We start from the raw sequence: 23435 nt of genomic DNA, 5'->3' as shown, positions 1-23435 counted from the left end.
CAATTGTACATCCATACTGTGGTACGTACTCAAGAACTGTGCGCTTCAGAATACACTCTGATGAAGCTTTCACTTTATTTAGATATTGTATATATGCATCTTGTTGTAATCAAGTGCCACAAATCCTTTCTTTGCTATGCTCATCAAAGCATCCTTGAAGATAGGATCACGGATGACATTAAAGGAAATTCTGCGTGCAACAAAAGCTTCGGTCCACTTGAGATGTAGCTCAAGCAACCATTGTTTGTCAAATGCTTGGTGCAAAGTAGAACAATTATACGTTTGTTGACCACCAACTAATGCTACTCTGCATCTTTTTAAATAAGAAGTGGAAGGTGTGAGGTTCGAGTTACCAGACCCTTGATTGTATGCAGTAGTAGCAGGGAAGCATTGCTCACCCCCCTGTGCACACGCAGGCTAGCTTACTTCATCTTCAAAAGCCATCTCCACATGATACATCCCTCTCAATCGGTAAATTCATCACTTTCCGATCGGGTTTTCTTCTCCCTTCAACAAGTAATCTCTTTGCCTTGAGCGCCCATTCAAGGAAATTTCCTTGGAAACCTTTAGGAGGGTTTTTGTAAGCTAACAAATTTCCAAGAATTTTGAACACATGTTCTTTTACCCTATGTGCATTCCCGCAAATTTATGGCCACAAAACTTGTACCTCAACCTCAACGAGGTCTTTCTTGCTATCAATTCATCTACGTAGCTCCACTCATATCCTTTCATGATATTGTAAAGGGATCTACGAGCGCCACCAAAACTATCCATCAACTTTATAGCCCAAATTAGTCTCAATCTATATATACCTAGAGGAATCCAAGATAAGCCCAACCTAGTTTCAATCTATACCAATCTATTCTACCTACCTAAATCACCTTCAGTGTGAGCATTGCTCTACACTTGGCTGGCAACCGCGAAATAAATTTACCTAAGTTACTTCCATGTGTGAGCATGGCTATCTAGCAATCACTAAATTTACTCTTGCTAGTTTACTTCCAAGTGTGAGTGAAACTCTACACAAGGCTCTATTAAGCATATTTTCTAAAACTACAGTTTAGCTACCCTTTCAAATTAAAAACTTCTAATTTTAATTTTTCATCTTATACTTCAATCTAATTCTTGTATTTCTATTTTTTGGCATAATGACTAAAAGAATTTTTTTTACTTTTTTTTTGAATTTAGAGTTCACCTTTGTAGTGAAAAGGTTAGCTTTTCAGGAAGATGCCAACCATAGTAAAGGCCCCGCCGGTGCCTCCTATATAAAATAATGTATTTCAATTGAAGATTAGTTCGATTGAACTAATATTTCGATCGAAATATATATCTTGATCGAACTATATTTCGATAGAATTGTTAGAAAACTATACAAGACTGTGTTTTTCCTCATGTGCCATCGTATAGTACGTCCGTTTAATATGAGATGTTGTATAATACGCATTTACGTACTATAATGCATATTATGCGTAAACCGCAATGTACTATGCAACTTAGAGAATACACTGGTCCAAATGGCCAATGAATGAACACTATCTTCTGAGAATAGAACCACCGAGTCCACCTCAAGTCAAGACACTCTCCACTGCGAGCAGTCAAAGACAGAACTCTGACACCCACATCTCAAAGACAACGAGACTGGAGTCCAAGATGATCAACGAGCGAGTGAAAAAGGAATCTGACAGCAGCCATTCAAATAGCCTGTAGCTTTTTTCATTGGTACTGCCCTTAGGTTGAAGACGCCCTTGGAGGCTCTTAAGCCTTTGTATCTTTAGATCCTAGCTAAACTATTTATAACAATTGCAAAATTTGTAACCAAATATCAACCATATTAGAAAACAGGGCACAGCCATGCATCTTTGAACATAATTCCCAAACCTCCCCCTGATCAAGGCATAATGCATGTGCACCAGGCTACTCTCGCCCCACCCTAGTACCTATGGTCCCATTCGAACATCCAAAAAGAAATATTCTAATGAGGCCATCGAGATATCATCAATAAAAACATCTTGAAATCCATTTAGAAAAGTAGACAAGTCTAATTCTTCTTGATTCCTACCATTTTCATTTGATAAATCATTAGCGTCATTAGTGGATTCTTTGGCAATTAAAACCCTTAGTAGCTACTCCTCTTAGCCTTTGAAAATCAACACTTAAATATCTACACCCACAGCTCTAATTCGTTAATTATAGACAATAGTGGAGTGGATCTAACATAGCAGGATTGCCGAGGGATAGCTCCTTTTGGACTTCTTATGGCTGAATAATGGTAAAGTTGTAGGCAAGTCTAAAAAGACCCCATTATTAATACCAAAGCTCTTGAGCTGTGCACCATATCCCACATAGTGGGCTCAACAAAACCGATAATAGATCCCAATCAAACAAAATCACACTAAACAATATAAACACTCTATATACGACGCACACACACATTTTTCGATTCAAACAAAATATATATATATATATATAATTTTTGTTATTTTATAAATAACATCAATTAAAAATCATCATTTACGAAGACATAACGACATTTGATCATTAAAAAAAGATTTATTTTGAAATTATATTGTTATTTTTTTAATTGTGACTTGTCTTAGGTGTTTTAAATATATATTCGAAACTTTATAGTGTTAGGTTTTAAGTACCTTTAGTTTGATCAGGTTTATTCGTAAATTTGCAAATCGTCGATCGGCTTCAAGCTTATTGACATGTTCAATGATGGCTACATAACATAGTTGGGACTCAAAAAAGGGAAGTGATATGCCTTGTGGACAGTACTCACGACCAAATAAAGCTTTAAAACAAGACTTTTGAGCTTTGCAAATCAGCATGATGATGTCAAAAAATAGGTAAAACTTCAAAGTGATTGATTAGATCAACCCATTGATGACCATGGAGTATCAAATACAGCAGGAGGATCGACAAGTGAGATACCCATATCAGTTACGGACTTTTTGAACCTTGAAGCAAGTATGAGCTACGCTTCTATACCCACTTGTCATGTAACTAAGCTATTTATTTTGAAATAAGTTTGATATCTTTTTTTTAAATATGTAATGATAGTTTCATCATGTATATTGTCAAGGATATTAATCATTGATTTAAGATCTTTGACTTCATTTTTGCTCAAAAGTATCATGCACTGAACCTTTTCTTAATAGTATAAAATTGTAGGAAAGATAAATCATTACTTATTACCTCAATAATTTTAGTTGACGAGTATCACTGGCCACACAAAACGTGTCTAGAGCCTCCCTCAGGTATTTAAAACTGGCACCAAGTACTCTGCAAAGATCATAGTGTCATCTGCATCAAACAAGAGAACACCCTCCCCCCTCTCGACAAGGGCACACCGAGTCCTTTGACCAAGGCCAAATCTACAAAATAACATCTCAATATACTTTGTCTGCTGAGACAAAGCAGCACCTCCATCACACTATTTTGAACTGTATGCCCAAATAATGATGCAAAAGATGCAACTCAGAAATCCCAAAAGAAGCATTCAAATCACCCTTAAAATCAGCGATATGCTTCTCATTTCGCCTAGTGAGCATCATGTAATCAACATGGAGAAACATGCTCAAAAGTACATCCTCCGTACACTAGACATACAAAGTGTTCTCAGTTGCACTATTCTGAAGACCCTGTCGCACTCATTTTTTTTCCAGGAGAGACTTTACAAAAGAAACTCTTTCATGAAGGTCTTCTCTTACTAGTTTCCATGGTGACATTGTAAAATTTTGTTCAGTAGGAATGAGCAAGAGAGACCCATTCAGCTTTGAGAGGAGACTATTATATCTAAAACATCTATAAAAGCTTGGCTTAGCCTTTCAAAAACTAGAAATCAAAGAATTATCAATGTAGAATGTTGGCTACCTCAATGTGGGGAATCTCCTTGAGAGGCTTGTCCGCAAAGTAAGCATACAAAGCTCGCAAAACAGCCTGTCCAAATAATTTCTTCATAAGTAAATCACTGATTCTTAAATAATCTAGTATCAGCTGGGTTTGCTAACACAAACTAGGCACAGAAAGTACCGTAACCTGATGAGCGATTACAACTACAGGTGCTCGTTGCCTTTCAAGCTCGATAATGACAGGTTCCAACCTGCTAAACTCAGGTGAGTTCAATGAAGATGCTGCTTTCTTATTTCTATGCATGCCTCCTACCTTTGTATGACATCAAGATACTGCTAAATACAAAGATACTGATTTCTTATATCCATGCATGCCTCCTACCTTTGTATGACATCGAGATAGGACTCTCCACGTGGATAGCGGTACCTTAATTTGTCAAGTTTTCGTGCCCTGCGGTACAAATCAAGAGCATTGTTGTTTGCAAACAAACTACTCAAAGCAAGGTGCAAAAGAAATTGATCTCCACATGCACGAGCCAACAGCAACACTAAAGCCCCTGCACTGATGACAACAGTTCCCCTTTCCTACAATTTGAGGTCACAGGTGAGACAAAAAAAGATTACATACTTGTATTCTTCCGGCATATTGATTTTAATTTCTTCATATGTCATTCCTTCACAAACACCAGCATTGATTTCATCAAGAGCCCTCCATTGCACCTGGAGTCCATCATACACATTCTAAAACAGTTGATAATCTGCACATTCTGACATAAAATTCAGACGTCCCAAAAGTAGCCATGACAGCTCTCTCTCTCTCTTGCGAAAGTTTGTACGGCGTGTGTGTGTGTGTGTGTGTGTGTGTGTGTGTGTGTGTGTGTGTGTGTCCTCTCTATAAATCTCAGTACAAAAGAACCTTGGAGATGCTAGAAATAGCTGAACTCGCAGGATGTACAAGGCTGAGAAATACCAAAGGTGGATATGGAACAATCCACCAAATGCAACTCTTCAAGGTGGGGTATGGGAGGAGTGCAAGATAGACCACAGTGATGCCACTAAATGTGTGTGTGTGTGTGTGTATAAATCTCAGTACAAAAGAACCTTGGAGATGCTAGAAATAGCTGAACTCGCAGGATGTACAAGGCTGAGAAATACCAAAGGTGGATATGGAACAATCCACCAAATGCAACTCTTCAAGTATGGGAGGAGTGCAAGATAGACCACAGTGATGCCACTAAATGTGTGTGTGTTTGTGTGTGTGTGTGTGTGTGTGTGTGTGTGTGTGTGTGTGTGTGTGTGAGAGAGAGAGAGAGAGAGAGAGAGAGAGAGAGGGTGTGTGAGCCTGCCCCCTCGCGACCTACCTGCTCTGCTCCGCGCGAACAGCCTGCCCTGCACGCCTACGCCCTTCAGCCCTCAGGTGTCAGTACAGCAGCGCGCAGTTGACTGCACTGCTTGAGCGCGCGCGCGTGTGTGTGTGTGTGTGGTGTGTGTGTGGTGACGAAGCCCTTGCGCGCAACCTCACATCTTAGCCCTGTGCACTTGCAACGGCAGCCCTGCTGCGCAGCTTGAAACCCTAGCGTGCAGACTTCCTGTGCAGCTTAAGCGCATGTTCACGTTGCAGGTTCAGCCTGTTCGCGCGCGCGCGCGTGTGTGTGTGTGTGTGTGTGTGTGTGTGTGTGTGTGTGTGTGTGTGTGATTGGTCTATGTCAAGTGCGTGGGTGTGTATGCTTGCGGGGGAATTGGGTGTGTGGTGAATCCTTCGGCCTTGTCTGTCGTGCGACCTTGTTCTGCACAACATCTACCCTGTGCAGGCCCTTCGCAGTGCATCGGGGGTGGAAGTTTGATTTCGCTTGCACGCGGTCCATCCGTCGTCTTGTGTGCGAGAGAGGGGTGTGTGTTTTTGTACAACTAGCCGGTGTGTGTGTCTGCCTGTGTATATAGCAGTCATATATCAAAAACTCCCAAAAAAAAAAAGTGTGTGTGTGAGAGCTTCACATGGATTCCACGGATTAGTGTCTATATAAGTGTCGGAAAGCCATGGAAACTTCGGAGATGGATGCTTTGAGTCTTATCAAAGAATGTTTGCATGAGGACTTCGAGGATGCACGTCAAGCCTGGGAAAGATCCGCTCCTGTTATGGAAGTGCGCATCCCTATACAGGAGCTCATGGATCATGTTGCTCAATATGCACTTAACGCGGTGATTCTTTTTTTCCCGGGTAGAATGCCAACTGCTCAGGATGTAGGCCAATGGGTTGATTTCCTACTCAAACGGCAGGCAGTCCGAGGCAGTTACTTTGGTGCGCGAGGGTTCTACGAGGTCTTGCTGGCTGACATGGATGCTCCGGATGCTCTGCTTGAAATGTCTCCTCTTTTCTTCAATACGCAGATGACTCATGTGCTGCCCTGGGCTCTTACCAAGGACTATCAGAGTCTCATTCGTCACAAGTGTCCCTTCTGGGTTGAGGTGGTCGACTTTCCTCGCACTTGGCGTCATTTTCTTCCTTTGTTGGCTGCTCAGTTAGGCAAAGTCATTTGTCCTCCTAAGCTGGAGGCAAACACAAACCGCTTTTGTATTTTGTGGGACACGGATATCCCCACACCAGCAGGTATTTCGATCGATTCTGGGGATACAGTGGTTGGAAAGCGCCCATTTAAGCTTAAATGGGGCAAGTTTGCAAATTCTTGCTTCCGATGTGGTAAATTTGGTCATATGCGTTCTGAATGTCCGGAACCAAATTTGCAACCACCTCCTTCAACTGTCCCTGCTCCTCAACCTCGCTCGCCTCCGAAACCTTCTACTGAGGTTCAAACTAAAGGAGTTTCAACCTCCTCCCCCTTAGCTGGGGTGATTAAAGGCAAGGGAAAACAAGTACAATTGTCTGCACTTTCTGCTTCTCCAAACATTAAAGACAAAGGAAAAGAACAGGTTTTGACCTCTCAAACTTGGATGGTGCCTAAGAAACCTGTTAAAGCTGCTACACCTTGTGTTCCGGCATCTTCTCGTAATTATGTACCTCCTTTGAAGAATGTTGCTCAAAAAAAACTCCCTTGTAATGACAACACTTCTTTGGCTGAAGCTTGGGACAAGGTTGTTCGTTCTTACAAGGAGGTTGTTACTAGAGAAGCTTCTTCATCACAAGGTGCATTTCCTTTCAATTATCCAGGTCCAGGTATTGACCCACTTTCTCAGGCACCTTCAGCTGGGGAGGATGTGTCGATGGGCACTGGTACTTGAGTTTTGTTCCCCCCCCTTTTTTCCCTGTTTCCTCGTCCACTGTATATACCATATACAATGCATAGTTCTTTGAATTGCATCTCCTATAATGTGCGTGGGTAATGCAATCACGACAAGTGGCGGCTTACCTGGCACTATGTACATACATGTAAAGCAGACATTGTGGTTCTTCAAGAGAATAACCAGCACCAATTTGCAGGACAGACTTCTTACTTTGCGGGCTACTGGATAGCTTATGCAGGATCAGCTGGCTATTCTGGAGTGCTTATGCTTGTTCGACATGAACTCTTCCCGACCTTGGTCTTTAATGACCCAGCTAGGAGATGGATGGTCATCCAATGTATTGTTAATGGAGAAGTTTTCGAATTTGGAGGATTATATGCCTACACAGCTTCTGCAGATAGAGCACGGTTTTGGAGTGCTATCTCTTCTTACTGTTGGCGTTCCAATGCCTTTCTCTGCGGAGATTTTAATAATGCACCAAACCTTGCGGAAAATACTACTGGCCATTCTCACATGCTTCATATGGAACGACAATCTTGGGACCAATTTATGTCGACCTGTAATGGGCTTGATTTGTGGCCCTTTTTGCATGCGACTGATTCAGGCTTTACTTTTTAGCATAATGCTCAATCCATGTATCGCGCTCGGCTAGATCGCTAGTATCTTTTTCACATGCAACAATATGATGACTTTGTATGCGAGATGAGGATTGATTATGCTATGTGTCTCTCGGATCATTTTCCCGTATGCTTGAAACTTCTATTTGGTTCTTTTGATGCCAATGATTGCCTACCCAAGACAAGATTTCTGCATGTCAATAATGCTCATCTCAAGCATGAGCCTTTTCGCACAATGATTGTGAATATCATCCCACCTTTGCTCTCCGATGTATGTTGATATGGACATAGCATGGTTTCATTTTGTTATGCGTGTTCAATCAATTATACAGGATTATGGCAGGGATTATTTGTCACAATTAAGGGAACAGGTTAACCAAGCAAAGGATGCTTGTAGCCGATTAATGCACTTGGCTAATCATTCTTCTCCTACTGATGCTCAAATGACTAATTTGTTTTCTGCTCGTGCAATATTAAGGCACAATGATGAGAGGAAATTGGCCAAATGGCAGACTCGAGCTCGTCATCGAGGCAGTCTCAAGCTATATGGAGAGTTAAATTACCGTCAGGGGAGTGGACCTCCACTTTTCGAGAGCTAGCACTAGCCCTACGCTCTCATTATGGCAAGATTTTTGCGGCCCCTTCTTCTCCCACGAGAGAAGCTCGCCAAGCGCGTCACATGTTTTTATCGCATGTCACTTCCATTCTCTCGTTGCGGCAGGCTCAAGATTTGGAAGCTGTTTTCACTGGGTCGGAATTGTATGCGAGTTTGCTTGATTTAGGTCGATGGAGAGCTCCTGGTTGGGATGGTCTCTCTGTGGAATTCTTCTTGTCTTTCAGGGATTATTTGAAGTTGCCTCTATTATTCATGATGAATACAGCTTGGGAACAACAGGAATTACCCTCCTCTTGGAAAGAAGGTTTGCTCAAGCTGATCCCTAAGCATGCATTGTGTGAAGAATTTTCATATTGGCGGCCTATTACACTTATGCCTGTCGTATATAAATTAATGGCAAAAATGCTTGTAACCGACTCAAATGCTTTCTACATGAAGGCTTGCATCAATCTCAATATGGCTTCATTCCGCGACGTCAAATTACTGATAACCTCGCAAATGTCATTATTGGTATGGAATATGCAAAATATACGCGACAGGATGTATTGGTCATGGAGGTTGACATTGAAAAGGCATTTGATACTGTTCTTTGGGATTACATTGCGGATACCATGCGACATTTGGGCTTTGGGCCTAAGCTATCTCGTGTCGTGCTTTTCTTGTATGCAAACAGTACTTCTACAGGCTTGCTGAATGGTTCTCTCACGGAATCTTGGCCTTTGGGATGGTCAATACAGCAGGGCTGCCCTCTGAGTGCTTTGCTTTATGCGATCGCTACTCATCCCTTGTTTATGTATTTGGATTCATTGACCTTCACTGGTAGGCTACATGGCCTTACTTTACCTTCCGGCCGGCAGTTTGCTGGTCAGGCTTATGCGGATGACTCTTTGTTCATGCCTCGTAATAACTATGATGATGTACAACAGATTATGCATACTCTTCACTTGTTTGGATTGGCAGCAGGTCTCAAAGTTAACTTTTGCAAATCCAAGCTATTGCCTCTGAAAGAGTGTGACTGGCATAAGATATTGTGGCCTGGGGAGATTGTTCCTCCCCATGTTCTAGTTCGCCATTTGGGTTATCCGCTGGGTTGGAATGTATCGGCTATGAAGAAAACGGATTGGGTGCTCCAACGTCTACATTCCAAGCTGAATTATTGGAAATTGTCCACGTGGCCACTTCATGTGCGTCTCAGGATTGTCCAATGCATCCTTGTGGCTTATGTGCAGTTTTACTTGCCTTTGTTATCCTGGCCTCGATTGCGCTTGCAGTCTCTCATGTCCAATATTTTAGAACATTTTTGGCGGACCTCGTCTACCAAGAAGGGAATTCGGCTTCTATCTATGGATAAGCTGTATTCTCCCGAGCGGCTTGGAGGGTTGAATATTTTGGACCTGGGACGTCATCTTCTGGCTCAGAAAGCTATGTTGTTGCAAGTTTTGGTGGAGCAGCAGCAACCCTGGGCTCTCATGGTCACACATTTATGTGCGCACATTGTCACCCCTTCTTTTGGTCATTGGCAACCGACTTATTGGGATGTTGATTTCGGGAAGCTTGAAGGACACATTCCTGGATGTCCCTTTACTTCTTCTCTGATTGTTGATTGGAAGGTTGTCACTTCACACTTGGCTTGGGATGGTCTACAATCCTCTGGGGGTAACTCTTTTCGCTTGGAGAGTCTGCATTGGAGCAGGGTTTTTGCTTCAACTTTGGTTCAACGGTCTCCTCGTCAAGCGTATTTCCTTTCCCAAAAGGAATCTATCAAATGCATCAGGTGGTTGATGACTTGGGTTATGTTCTTTCTTTCGTTGATGCCGTCTCCTGCTTTCGGTTGGGCCTTCACTATTCTCCTCTCTGGCGGGAGATTCAAAACATGCTTGCTGCTCATTCGCCCATTTCTCCTCTGGATGAAGACTCTCGCTTCTCTGACTGGAATTTGGCTACTACTAGATTGGACTACATCTCAATTGCTAGTGTCTATGCTATTCTTCAGTCTGATGTATGGATTGTGCATCGGGGTACTCAGCTGTGGTCGCTTTCCGAGTCATCCTTGTGGTGGCAACACGCATTGTCTCGCATTTGGCAGAGTCATCTGCCTTTGAAGGAACGTGTTTTCTTGTGGCGGTGCTTGGTGGGAGCTCTACCTGTTGGCAGTGTGTTGCATGCTCGACATATTGCGCCTTCCCGCTGCCTCAGATGCCTTGAAGCTGAGGAGACCGTGCCACACTTGTTGTGGTCTTGTCGTCACTCCAGAGCCTTTATTCGGCAAGTGTCGATTGCCCTTCGACTACGTTTTCCTTCCGGCTCTTTTCACATACGATTTTGGCTTTTTGGGGTGCTTCGGTCACCACAATCTAAGTTTGCGGTCTTCTTCACCTGGGTCAGATTTTGGACTATGTGGGCCATCTGGCATCATAGGAACTCCTTAATGTTCCAGGGCACTTTTGTTGACCCCTTTCCCTATTTCAAATTATCTCTTGGTCAAGCGCTGCATTTTGCCTATGAAGATGGAGACATCACTCTTGATGCCTACAGGATTTACTTTGACTGTATCTAGCCTTCGGAGCCTCATAGTGCTCTGTCTTTTGTATCCATTTCTTTTCGTGGGTTTTCCTCGCTTTGAGGTTTCCCACTTGTAAATTAATCAAAGCAGATTTACAAAAAAAAAGAGTGTGTGTGTGTGTGTGTGTGTGTGTGTGTGTGTGTGTGTGTGTGTGTGTGTGTGTGTGTGTGTGTGTGTGTGTGTGTGTGTGTGTGTGTGTGTGTGTGTGTGTGTGTGTCCTCTCTATAAATCTCAGTACAAAAGAACCTTGGAGATGCTAGAAATAGCTGAACTCGCAGGATGTACAAGGCTGAGAAATACCAAAGGTGGATATGGAACAATCCACCAAATGCAACTCTTCAAGGTGGGGTATGGGAGGAGTGCAAGATAGACCACAGTGATGCCTCTAAATGTGACCTCTGACAAAATTGAAAAACATTTGGGAGTGAGCCAATCGTTTGAGAAAACGAAGCCTGCGCTCCTCAACTGCCCTCAAGGAATCCGATGTTAAATCCCATTGGCTACGTAGAGAGTGGATAGTATGTCTGCAAGGATGTCCACAGTAGAGGGCGGTGCAGCATTGAGAACTTGATGGAAACATGCTCGCGAAATGTTCCACAATGTGAAGACAACAGGTATTTAGAACATCACATCTCCGACCAGTGGAGCATCATGCTACGCATCCCCTTTGGGTATCATATTTAAAGTTACCGATGAGATACCCTCAGGCTGTCAGCATAAAAGCCGGATCCACCGCAACACCCTCAAAAAAAAAATGATTGCCAAGACAATTCATCGACCACTAGACTGCTCCCCATGATGTGAAGCATTCCCAAAGGCAATGGCCAAGAGTCTCCACAATCTTACATGTACAGCGTATGCATAGAGGATCAAAGCTCATCTGACACTCCAAGAGCCAACTGGAAGACCCACCATGACTAGGCAGCCAATGGAAATAAGGAACAAAGACCAAAACAAATGTATAAAGCATGTGATAAACCTACATGTAACCACTCTCTCTGTCGTTTGGGCATCCGAGACTTCTTACACACAAGCAATGCGCACCCTATCCTGACATAATACTCAAAAAACGTGACTTGAGCTTGTCCGTGTACATCTGACACGCCGCACGGCCACTCAGTAGGATCCCAATATAGCTAAAATAAAGAACCACCCTCCCAAATCCAAAGCCTCCAAGAGACAACATCCTCTACGACGAGATGAGGATCCACGTAGCGCTTTCTGCCACAGGAATCCACGACTCTAATCGATTGCTGGGCAATGCTAGAAAGAATTGGCCCTGTCTCATCGTAGTAAAAATGGATCCATCTGAGTGCAGAGAGGTCCTACTCCATAGTAATAATAAACAAAAGGAGTTGATGCTTGACAAGAAGGGCTGTGCCAAACTAATCAAAGTAACCCCACCAACTCTGATGCTATGGAAGCGAAGTATCATCTCTCATGACCTAGTCCCTCAAATCTCAAATGGCAGACTCTATCTCAAGAATCTTGGGATGAATCCCTCTCTGGATAGCATACCTCTCTGCCAGCACGTGTGCCAGCAACAATCTCTCTCTCTCTCTCTCTCTCTCTATCTGTATCTTTTCAGTTTAGTACAGCCCAGAAATCAGGAGGCAGGTCACACACCCGTTATACATTTACACCAGAGACTGACTCGGTTTATACAGAGGCGATCTGGGATCGTCTATGCACAGTTGCTCCAGGCCTCTCAGTAGAGGAGTGCACTACTTTATTGACTGAGACACTACATGATGCAGCATCAGAGGCATACCCACACACTCAACCGGATCGGAGGCGACATTCTGGGAGCATGCCCCAGAATAGTTGGTATGATGAGGAGTGCAGAGAGATGAGAGCCCAGCTTCAGAGGGATCTTCATTTAGGAGTCATCACCTACAGACAGTCGCGGATTGCTTTCCGACGCCTTGTGCGAAAGAAGAAACGAGCTTACCTGGCCCAGATGGAGCGAGACTTGTATCAGTTGTTCTTGAGTAGAGACTCAGGCGAGGCATGGCGACTCTTCCATGAGCACTCCCCTCCCCCAGTGATTACTTCTCCTGATGTGTGGGGCCAGTATGCGGCATCGTTATATACGGTTCCTGGGCAGGATCCCCTTCCAGATCCTACAGAGCCATGTCCACCTACGAGCACCTTCTTTACCACTGAGATGGTAAAGAGAGCCATTGACAGGATGAGGACCCGGAGGGCTTACGATCATGACGGTCTAGTAGCGGAGCACTTTATACATGCTAGGGATATGCTGATGGAGGTTCTTGCAGTGTTGTTCAATCGTGCCATGTGTGAGGGATTACCTGAGACTTGGAGGTTGTCTACTATTGTGCCTATATTCAAGGCAGGTGATCCTACAGAGCCTGGAAATTACCGCACTATTATGGTTGGACACACACTGGCACGATTGTATGCATCCATTATTGAGCAGCAGTTGAGTAACTGGGCAGAGGGTGAGGGTGTACGGGCAAAGGGACAGGCAGGTTTCAGGAGGGGTTTCTCCACTCTTGACCATATTCTGACACTCAGAGCTATCATTGAGGAGGGCAGGTCACATGGGAGACGGATTTATTGTAGTTTTGTGGATTTCCGCAAAGCATTTGACATGGTACCGAGAGCTCGACTGATGCGCAGACTGCAGGAGATGGGGGTGCCCACAGTGTTGATTTGGGGGATTATGGCTTTATACAGATCAGTGATGGGACATGTACGCACCCCAGAGGGGATATCTGACTTAGTTCACTCCACTATCGGGGTGAAACAGGGTTGCCCATTGTCTCCTACTCTATTTGGTATGTATGTTGATGAGGTGTCTGATTACATTGACAGAGAGGGTGATAGAGGTGCCCAGCTGGCAGGGACATGGATCCCATTGTTGTTATATGCTGATGATATTGTCTTGATCTCTGACTCACCAGAGGGTATGCAGCGACAGTTGGATGCATTACACAGTTTTGCAGAGGATAGTGGATTGTCTGTAAACCTTGGTAAAAGGTCATGGTGTTTAACACCACACCGCAGTGGATCAGGAGATCGGCACCGACCTTCACGTATGGTCAAGAGATTGTGGAGTATACAGATGCATACACTTACCTTGGGATAGTCTTCACTGGGCCGAGGTTTTCTTTGGGGAGAGCAGCAAAGACTAGACTGACCAGAGCTTATGCGGCCTTGGGAGGCTTGGAGAGGATGTGTTCGCAGGTTCAGTTCCAGGAACCTCGGACAAAGTTATGGCTCTTTGATACTTTAGTAGCCTCAGCTATGATGTATGGGGTACAGGTATGGGGACCTTCTGTAGGCCAGGATGGTTGGAGACGTATGGAGAGGCCCTTGGTATCTATGATCTCCCGATTGATTAGAGCCAAGGCCTCCGTACCTCACGCGATCATTCGAGCAGAGCTAGCTGCCCCCCCCATGGAGATTGAGGCGCTTACCAGATCAGTGTCCTTTGTGCACAGCCTATGGGATACTACTAGAGACAGATATGCTAGATTGGCCCTTGAGTCTTCCAGACAGTTAGCTCTACAGGGGGACACTTCATGCTGGTATGCACAGATGACTTCATGGTTTCAGACGCATGGCTTCACCATGGGCAGGTTGCCCCCTTTCCAGTATTCTCTTCAGGCACCCTCGCTGTCTCTTACACGGGTGGAGATCACTAGACTCATTCGTCAGGACTTGATCCAGCTCGACACCAGGAGGACATGGATAGAGCCGCCTCAGGAGTTGAGCACGAAGATGGCTTTCTATAGAGAGCATCTTCTCCACCTCACAGGAGATGGGTTTGTGATTCGACCCAGCTACATGGACACACATATGTCTCATGGTTTGCGTTGTGCCATTGGTCGAATACGCACATCCTCACATCAGCTCGAGATTGAGACCGGTAGATTCAGAGGGATACCAGCAGACAGTAGGATATGCCGATTATGCCAGAGAGAGCCAGAGACAGAGTTGCACTACATATGTCATTGCACAGTGTTCTATGAGATACGGGGGCGTTTCCACTGCTTATTCAGAGAGGGTTTTGGTCCTCTATCTAGGGTCATGAGTTATGAGGATCAGAGATGTCTTGGACTATATCTACTTGAGTTACACAGGTATAGAGACACTTTACTGGGGAGAGCTAGAGAGAGGCAGTCCCAGAGACACATTACAGATTTCTTTTCACTAGATATGGGACAGCCAGAGGAGCAGCCACCACTGCAGAGCTCGTCCCACACTCATTCGACCACTACTGGCACTCTCATCGACCGAGCATTGGAGCTACAGAGATACAGACGACCGCGACTGAGGAGAGGAGCTACACAGCATCGACGGAGACTACAACAGAAGATTCGAGCCATACTCTCTCGACATCCAGAGTGCAGATGAGGATGGATCCTCACCATTTCTTCCATCTTTGTTTCACACACTGTTACATCCAGTTTACCGGGTACCTATTGTATCAGCTGCTACACCCACGTAGTTTTAGATTGTAGTAGTAGTAGTAGTATTTTGTTCCACTTCTAGTTCTTTTCTAGTTCTTTTGTACCCAGACATGGTATTAGATTCACTATTTTGTAACTGATTGGTCTCATAGGTCATTTTGGCCTTTTGAAGACGTTAATATAACATTTCATTTCATTTCATTTCTCTCTCTCTCTCTCTCTCTCTCTCTCTCTCTCTCTCTCTCTCTCTCTCTCTCCCCCATGGGTTTGTGACTCTCTCTCACACTGGTTTTTAGGGTTTTGTCATCTCTTTTTTCTTGTTTTTAGGGTTTCCAAACTGTTTTTTGCTGTTTTTTAGGGTTTTGACATGAAGTTCTCAATCGACAACAAGCGCAAATTACCACTTGAAGTTGAAGTGGCAGCACTCTACATGACGGTGTGAGACCTATGGGACCACACTGAAGATGGCTACTTGGAATTGTAAAGGACCTATGAGGTTGGACATTGGTGCCTCTAAGGACAGTTTCAGAGGCAGGGACATTGTTTTCTTCCCAGAGACTCGTCAGGCCCCTAGATAGCTTATGCCACATGTGGTGGGATATAGATGGGAGACAGCCCACAGCACAGTCGCAAGATCTGAGCATGGGAGTAGAGACTCAAGAGGAGTAGCAGTGCTATTTTGGAAAGAGTTACACCCACTACTACATATTGTACAGAGAGATGATCAAGCTAGATACATGTGGGTGAGGCTGAGAGCTGACACAGTCCGATTTTTATACATTGACATATGTTACTTCCCCCCAAGTACGTCAGTATATGCTACACCGAGAGGACAATCGCCTTTCTATATACTAGATGATGATATATAGAAATTTTATAGGGATGGTAATATCATCTTCCTAGGGGACTTCAATGCCCGAACAGGAAACTCTCAAACAGTCTTCTACGACACTTCGCAAGAGATGCTTAGAGAGCTGGATGTGGGTGACTTGGGGCTTGACAAATGCTCACAGGACAGAGAGCAGACGGACTACAGAAGATACCTCACGGAGATGCCTCATGTTGCTAAATTGGCTTTATTTGACAAAACAATAATTCTAAATGAATTATTGGGAGAGGGTTTTCTCGCTTGGAACACCAAGAAAAATAATTCTAAATGAATTATTGGATTTATAAGTGAGAGGGTTTTCTCACTTATAAATTATTGGATGAATGAATTATTGGATTTATAGGTGAGAGGGTTTCCTCTTTTCTCACTGGAGACATCTGAGTACAGAGAATTCCTAGTGCGTCATTCAGAGTAATGACGGGAGCACTGTGAAAGGGAATATCTGTAAGGCCACAACGAACGGGTACTTCCGATGCACCACACCGAATGGGTGACAAGGAGCATCGGGAAGAAGTATCCGACCATCCGGGAACGGACATCTCTCATGCGTCATAGGATGGGTGACATAGAGCATCGCGAAGGAGATTGTACCATAAGTTCGGTGGGAAAGGACTAGGTGATGGGTATTCCTGATGCGTCATAAGGTGGGTGACAGGTGCATCGGAAAGGGAATATCCATAGTCAGGAGGGAATTTCAAACTGTGTTGGAATTGTGCACAAGGAAAAGCAAGCACTTGAATGAAGATGGATTCAAAGGAAACTTTGAGGGAAAACAGATGCTTTTTGAGAAAGCGGGATTGCCTTTCGGGAAAGCAGATGCTTTCCCGCGAGGAAGCTTATGTCTACATTACAACTGTGCATGTGATTGCATCCACGAACGCCTGGGAAGTGTTGTGAAAGCATTGTTTTTAACTTATAAGGTTTTATTGAGTTTTTGGGCAGATTCAAACTATTTTTAAACTACGCCGGCCGCCCACTTGATAAGTGGGCAGCCATCTCATAAATAAGGCAACAAATCAGCCAGCGTTTTCTCTCTTTTTTTAGCAAAACAACGCAAAAAAAAAACCAAAAAAAACCGGTCGCGATCTCTACGCGAGCAGCTATTCGTGCCCGTGGCCAGGAGCTATAAAAGCATCACATGCCCTCACTCAGAGGAGAGGATCAGTTTTTGCAAGAAGGAGATGTTGCTGCAAAGTTCACCCGCAAAGAAGACGTTTGCCGGTGATACCCATGGCTGCCCCAAGTGTATCCGATGTCGCCAAGACCCAATGCACGAGTTCTCTCGCGAAGAAGTGGCTACGGAGCGTGTTTCCATCGCGACAAGCTGCTGTTTTTCTATGTTTTCAGCCCATAAACGTCGTAGACGGGGCTGATTTACAAGAAGGAACCCGAAAACACACCTCTTTTTTGTGAAGGATTGGAAGAGAGGATTTTCTATGGAGAGATCTCTTCCGAGGAATTGCTTTTTGCGAACCGAGTTGCGTTTAGAGCGTCGAGACTTTGAAGGTAACGATTTTCATGTTATGATCTCTGAGTATTTGATTGCAGGTGTACTTCCTCTTCGTGAGGGAGTAGGAGCAGAGGAAGGCATGAGCCTCTTCATGAGAAAAGCGCTCTGAGGAACTAGAGCCAGATCAGCCCAAGGGTTTCGTACCCGAGTTTGGGAAGTAGATCCACGGATCGGAGAGAGGTAGTCTCTCAAGTTGTGATCCGGAAGTTGGGATTCCCAAGTAAGGACTTCGTGTCCGGGAAACCAGAGTTGTTCTGCGGGAAGAGGACTCCGGAAACAAAGTTGGAAAAGAGAGTGACATTCCCAAAGTCTGGAAGGTGAGATCCAGAAACAAGAACCTTGGTTCTCAAGGATTTGGAATAAGGAACGGAAGTTCCTTGGAATAGGGTTTTGCCTTAGGAATAGGAAGCTGAGGCTTCCGGGAACCATCAAGTCTTATTCTAGAACAAACGTGGTAATACGTTCGGTTCAAGTGCTTGTATAGACTTCTCCTCAGTAATTAAGATACTATTACGAGGGGGGACCACCCATCTTCTAGTCCCCAGTACCGTGTCGATCTTCTCTCTCTCTCTCTCTCTCTCTCTCTCTCTCTCTCTCTCTCTCTATATATATATATATATATATATATATATATATATATCTCTCTCTCTCTCTCTATATATATATGTATATATATATATATATATATATATATATATATATATATATATATATATATATATATATATATATATATATATATATATATATATATATATATATATATTTCTCTCTATATCCTCTGGCTTCAGTAATAAGTGATAAATCCTATTTATCCGAATGTATTTTATATTGCTATGCGCTCCCGTTTGTGACACCTCACAAGATAGAGAGCATACGGACTATGGGAGATACCTCATGGAGATGACGACCACACGTGGATTAGCCATAATTAATGGCTTACAACGATTTCTTGGATCAGCCGGTTTCACATGCTTTCCACACAGACACGAGGCCAGTACAATGGACTATGTTATGGCACAGCCGAGCTTTATTCCTTGTATTCAGGATTTCATAGTGGGAGCCAGAACAATGGGCGTAGCAGTGGATCATGCTCTTTTGACATTGTCCGATTTCAGTATCGTACAGCCTAGACATCAGGAGGCAAGTCACATATTCATTATACATTTACACCAGAGACTGACTCGGTTTATACAGAGGAGATCTATAGCAGGCTATGCACAGCTGGTCCTAACCTCTCAGTGGAGGAGTGTACCACTTTACTAAGTGAGACACTACATAATGCAACATCAGAGGCATATTCACACACTCAGCCAGGTCGGAGGCGACATTCTGGGAGCATGCCCTAGAATAGATGGTATGATGAGTGCAGAGAGATGAGAGCCCATCTCCAGAGAGATCTTCTGTCACATGATACATCCAACCCTATGTGTCCGTGGACAAGCTACAACATGACCAGGGTTCAGTTCGCTCAAGTCAGTCTAGAATAGGAAGTGATTTGGCACTTTTGTGAGTCTGTTCGCAGACCATGCATGTCCAGATACTTAGATTAGATGCATATCCTCTGGTTGCACACAGCATGATCATTAGATTCCAGTCAGAACCCATCAGTAGCATTTTTATAGTGCATAGACCTATTTTCCCTATTTTTGACATTTTTTACTTATTATTTTTAAGTGACTTTTGTTGGGAACTAGGTAGGGCAATTTTAGAAAGCAAGTACATAAAGAAACCTAGCGCTAGCACTTTCTGGCAGAAGAGGCAGCAGGAGCACCTTGCTCAACAGGCAACTTCTCAGCAGAACCTCACAGATGCCTAGCGTTTTGTAAGAGACTGCAACACCTAGCGTTTTTGGACCAGAGCAGCCAGTGTTTTTGCTTATGCATCATACTGGCGACAGAACCCCATCAGATCAGCCTAGTGTTTTTGCATTGCAAACCACCGGCAGCAACAGAAGACAAAGATCAGCCCTAGCGTTTTTGCATCTCCATCACACTTCAGCGTTTTGCAGATTCATCGCGACGGAACCTCATTAAGCACCAGCGTTTTCAGTTTTCAACAGTCAGACATCGCAATAGAACCCCCGAACCTCACAGATCTCACCTTCCCCCAGCAGATCCTCGCCGCACGGTCAGATCCTGTGAAGTTTGCAGATTCAGCCAGGAAAACGCAGATTTCAGCATCTGCGTTTTCAGCGCGTCGTCGTCGCATCGTCGTCATCGACATCGTCACCGACATAGAGTCACAATTCAACAGATAAAGATTTGCAGATTTTAGCCCTTAGCATTCTCAGATTTCAGCTGTCTCGTTGTCGTCCTCATCGTCGTCGACATCATCGGCAAGTCCAAGCATTGTAGAGATTTGTGCAATCATAAGTAGACCGCTCTCGCCATAGAGAGTGGGGCCTTCGGAGGAGGGTTTGACAACATTCTGGAGTCGTATTCTTCTCTCTCTATCTCTCAGTCTCATGTACCTTCATTCACAGTGTTCATCCACTTTGTGTCCATTGCACTCTCTCACTAAAGGAACGGAAGGCTCTCCCTTCCATAAGCAAAAGGAACCCTTGAGCACAGTTCGGAGCACTCATCTTGAGCAAAGTTCAACATTCACTTCCGCAGCACCTTACATTGGTATCAGAGCTTTGGCAGAGTTCTGTATCACTCAAGGAAAGAACCACAGAGCCACAAAAAAAAAAAAAAAAAAATCTTGTTGAAGTCGCACGTAACCCAAGTCCTCTTGGGCATGTCGATTCCTAATCGTGTTTTTGAAGAGTGACAGGGAACCCAAGAAAGAAGGGCTTGTCCACCCTCCCCATGTCTCTCTTTTCACTCATTGAGAGCGGACCGAGCACTTAGCGGCCGGCCAATCGACGTGAGGTGGGAAAAAGCAACCGTGGTGTGAGCGCAAGGCCGCCAAGGGGTGCGCCCGCGGAAAAGAGTAGAACTCGGGTGAAGAGAAGATCCTTCTCTAACACAGATTGCAAGCGAAAGAAGAACTGCAAGAACCTCCAGACCCCCAAGAACCCAAGTTCCTCGTGAACTTAAGAACCCAAGACCACAAGAACCCACGACTTCAATGGATGGTCATCAATCGAAGCGGAATGGATACTTTGCTTGGAGGTGGTGAGCATGAGAGAGGCGAAGAAGAATTTTCCCGACTAGGAGGTTTTTCCGACCCTCGTCCTTCCCCATCTACGCCAAGGATTGCACTAAATCCTATGGAGGAGTTGAAGCAATTGTTTATGAAAAAGATGTTAGAACGCGAAGCAAGAAAAGCAGAAAAAATGGCAGAATTTGATCGTGAATGCAAAGAAAGAAAAGCAGAAATGGATCGCAGACACGCAGAAAGAAAGGCAGCCATAGAGCGTGAGCATGAACAAGCGCGACACATGCAAGAGTTGTTGCGATTCTTTTCTCAAGTGCAAGCACACTTTGCACAAAATTAGGAAAAGGAGACTCTCTCAGTCTCTACTTCTCCAAAGCAAGACACACATGATTTGCATGATAATGATGAGCATGATGACTTGAATGATGATGATAAGCATGATGATTTGAATGACAATGACAAGCATGATGATTTGAATGATAATGACAAGCATGATGAATTGCATGATAATGATAAGCATGATGATTTGCATGATCAAGATGTGATTTCTCACGAGCATGATGATTTGCATGAAGATGATGTGATTGTTCACAAGAATGATGGGTTAGTTGATACTTTTTCTAGTGAAGCTAATCTCATTGCAGATTCGATCAATCACATAGAACCGATCTTGGCTTTCGAGTCGAGGTCCACAGAATCCCCACAAGAAGATTCGATCAATCATGAAGAACCGATCTTGGCTATCGAGCCTAGGTCCAAAGAACCCTCACAAGAAGTACTATGTGTTCATATGATTAGTCAGCACGCATTGTTCGAGTGTTTCATTCGTGATCGTTTCCTGTATTTTAGTCAGCGTCTTTATGTGATCCCTTTTCCTAGGCATGACATCTTGTATGTTGAGCACGATTCACTCGTGGATGAGCACGGATGTATGCGGATTATTCATGAACAGCTGAAAAGTATGCATTCAAGGGTGTCACATTCCATAGAGAGGGGAGACGACACAGGAGCACAGGTAGCAGGGACATGGATTTCATTACTATTGTATGCAGATGATTTTGTGTTGATCTCAGATTCATTCGAGGGGATGCAACGACACTTGGATGCATTGCACACATTTGATAGTGATATCGGCTTGTCGGTGAACCTTGGCAAGACCAAAAGTTATGGTGTTCAACACCACAACACAGTGGTTCAGATCTGCACCGACCTTCACATATGATCAGCAAACGGTTGAGTATATAGACGCATACATCTACTTGGGAGTGGTCTTCAATGGTCCAGTTTTGCCCCTGAGAAGAGCAACAGACACTAGACTAACGAGAGCAAATGCAGCTTTGGAGAGGATGTGTTCGCAGATTCAATTTCAGGAACCTCGAACGAAGCTCTAGCTATTTGACACATTGGTTACTTCAGCTATGCTTTATGGGTGTATATATCGGGACATCAAGCAAATATCATGGCGAACTTGTAGTACTGATGGATGAAGATGTATGGAGAAGCCTCTCGTCTCTATGATTTCCTGAATGAATAGGGCCAAGCTCTCTATACCACATGAGATTATTTGTGCAGAGCTTGTTGGTCCCCCGCTCGTCATAGAGGCATTTACCAAATCTGTCTCTTTTATAAACGGATTTGGGATCTCCCCAAAGATAGATATGCTTGCCTAGCTTTGGAGTCTTCTTGACAGCTTGCCTCACAGGGAGACACATCTTGTTGGTATGCACATATGACATCCTGGTTTCAACTACATGGTTTAGTATGGATAGACTACCCCCCCTTCCTAAATGCACCCTCCTTGTCCCTCACAAGGACCGAGATTACCTGCCGTATCAAACAAAATTTAATTCAACTAGACATCAACAGGACATGGATAGAGCCGACACGAGAGCTTGCCACAAAGATGGATTTCTACAGAGAGCATCTTCTCCAGCTCACACAGGATGAATATATGGTCAAACCTGACTATATGGAAACTCATTTATCCCATGGAATACGATGTGCTATTGGTCAAATGAGCACATCATCACACCAGCTAGAGATTGAGATTGGTAGATTTAGGAGAGTACCAATAGAGGCCAGGATTTGCCAATTGTGTCATATAGAGCCAGAGACAGAGTTACATAACATATGTCATTGTCCAGTGTACTATGAGATACGAGGCCGCTTTCACTCTCTATTCAAAGAGGCCTTTGGACCACTGGATAGAGTCGTGAGATATCACAATTAGAGATGCCTTGGGTTGTTTTTGCTGGAGCTGCGCAGACACGGGGAGAGTCTTCTAAGGAGATTAGACATTGGGAAGACATTCATAGAGGGAAATTTCTTTAGAGCATAGACTCAGCAGTTAGATCATAGATGAGCAAGCTTCACAATAAACTTCCAAGTCCACCTAGACAAGAGGTATACTGACTAACAAGGCCATTGAGCTTGGGAGAGCTAGACGCCCACGTCTACAAGGGCCACCACGACATCGACGGAGGGTACATCAGAGGATGAGGACTATTCTAGCACGGCATGGGAGACATCTAGTAGTACGACTATTTACCAATGCGGACATTGATGATATTCTTCAGCGACCGATGCAATACATCCTCGGACA

At 44.1% G+C, this 23435-nt stretch overlaps 1 protein-coding gene across 1 annotated transcript in view; it reads right to left on the bottom strand.

Annotated features, from left to right (window-relative positions):
• LOC147422905 (6-phosphofructo-2-kinase/fructose-2,6-bisphosphatase-like) overlaps positions 1 to 23435 on the bottom strand; it is a 74025-nt gene that overhangs the window by 13049 nt on the left and 37541 nt on the right. The window contains 4 exon segments of the mRNA XM_086501911.1: positions 3877 to 3942; positions 4042 to 4105; positions 4237 to 4305; positions 4483 to 4574. Of these exon segments, the coding sequence (XP_086358037.1) occupies positions 3877 to 3942; positions 4042 to 4105; positions 4237 to 4305; positions 4483 to 4574 (291 nt within the window).

This window comes from Adiantum capillus-veneris, chromosome 26 (assembly GCF_014529385.1).
Source record: "Adiantum capillus-veneris isolate H3 chromosome 26, ASM1452938v2, whole genome shotgun sequence".
NCBI classification, from domain to species: domain Eukaryota; kingdom Viridiplantae; phylum Streptophyta; class Polypodiopsida; order Polypodiales; family Pteridaceae; genus Adiantum; species Adiantum capillus-veneris.
The sequence above is the reverse complement of the archived record's forward strand: the minus strand, read 5'-3'. Positions and strand labels throughout refer to the sequence as shown.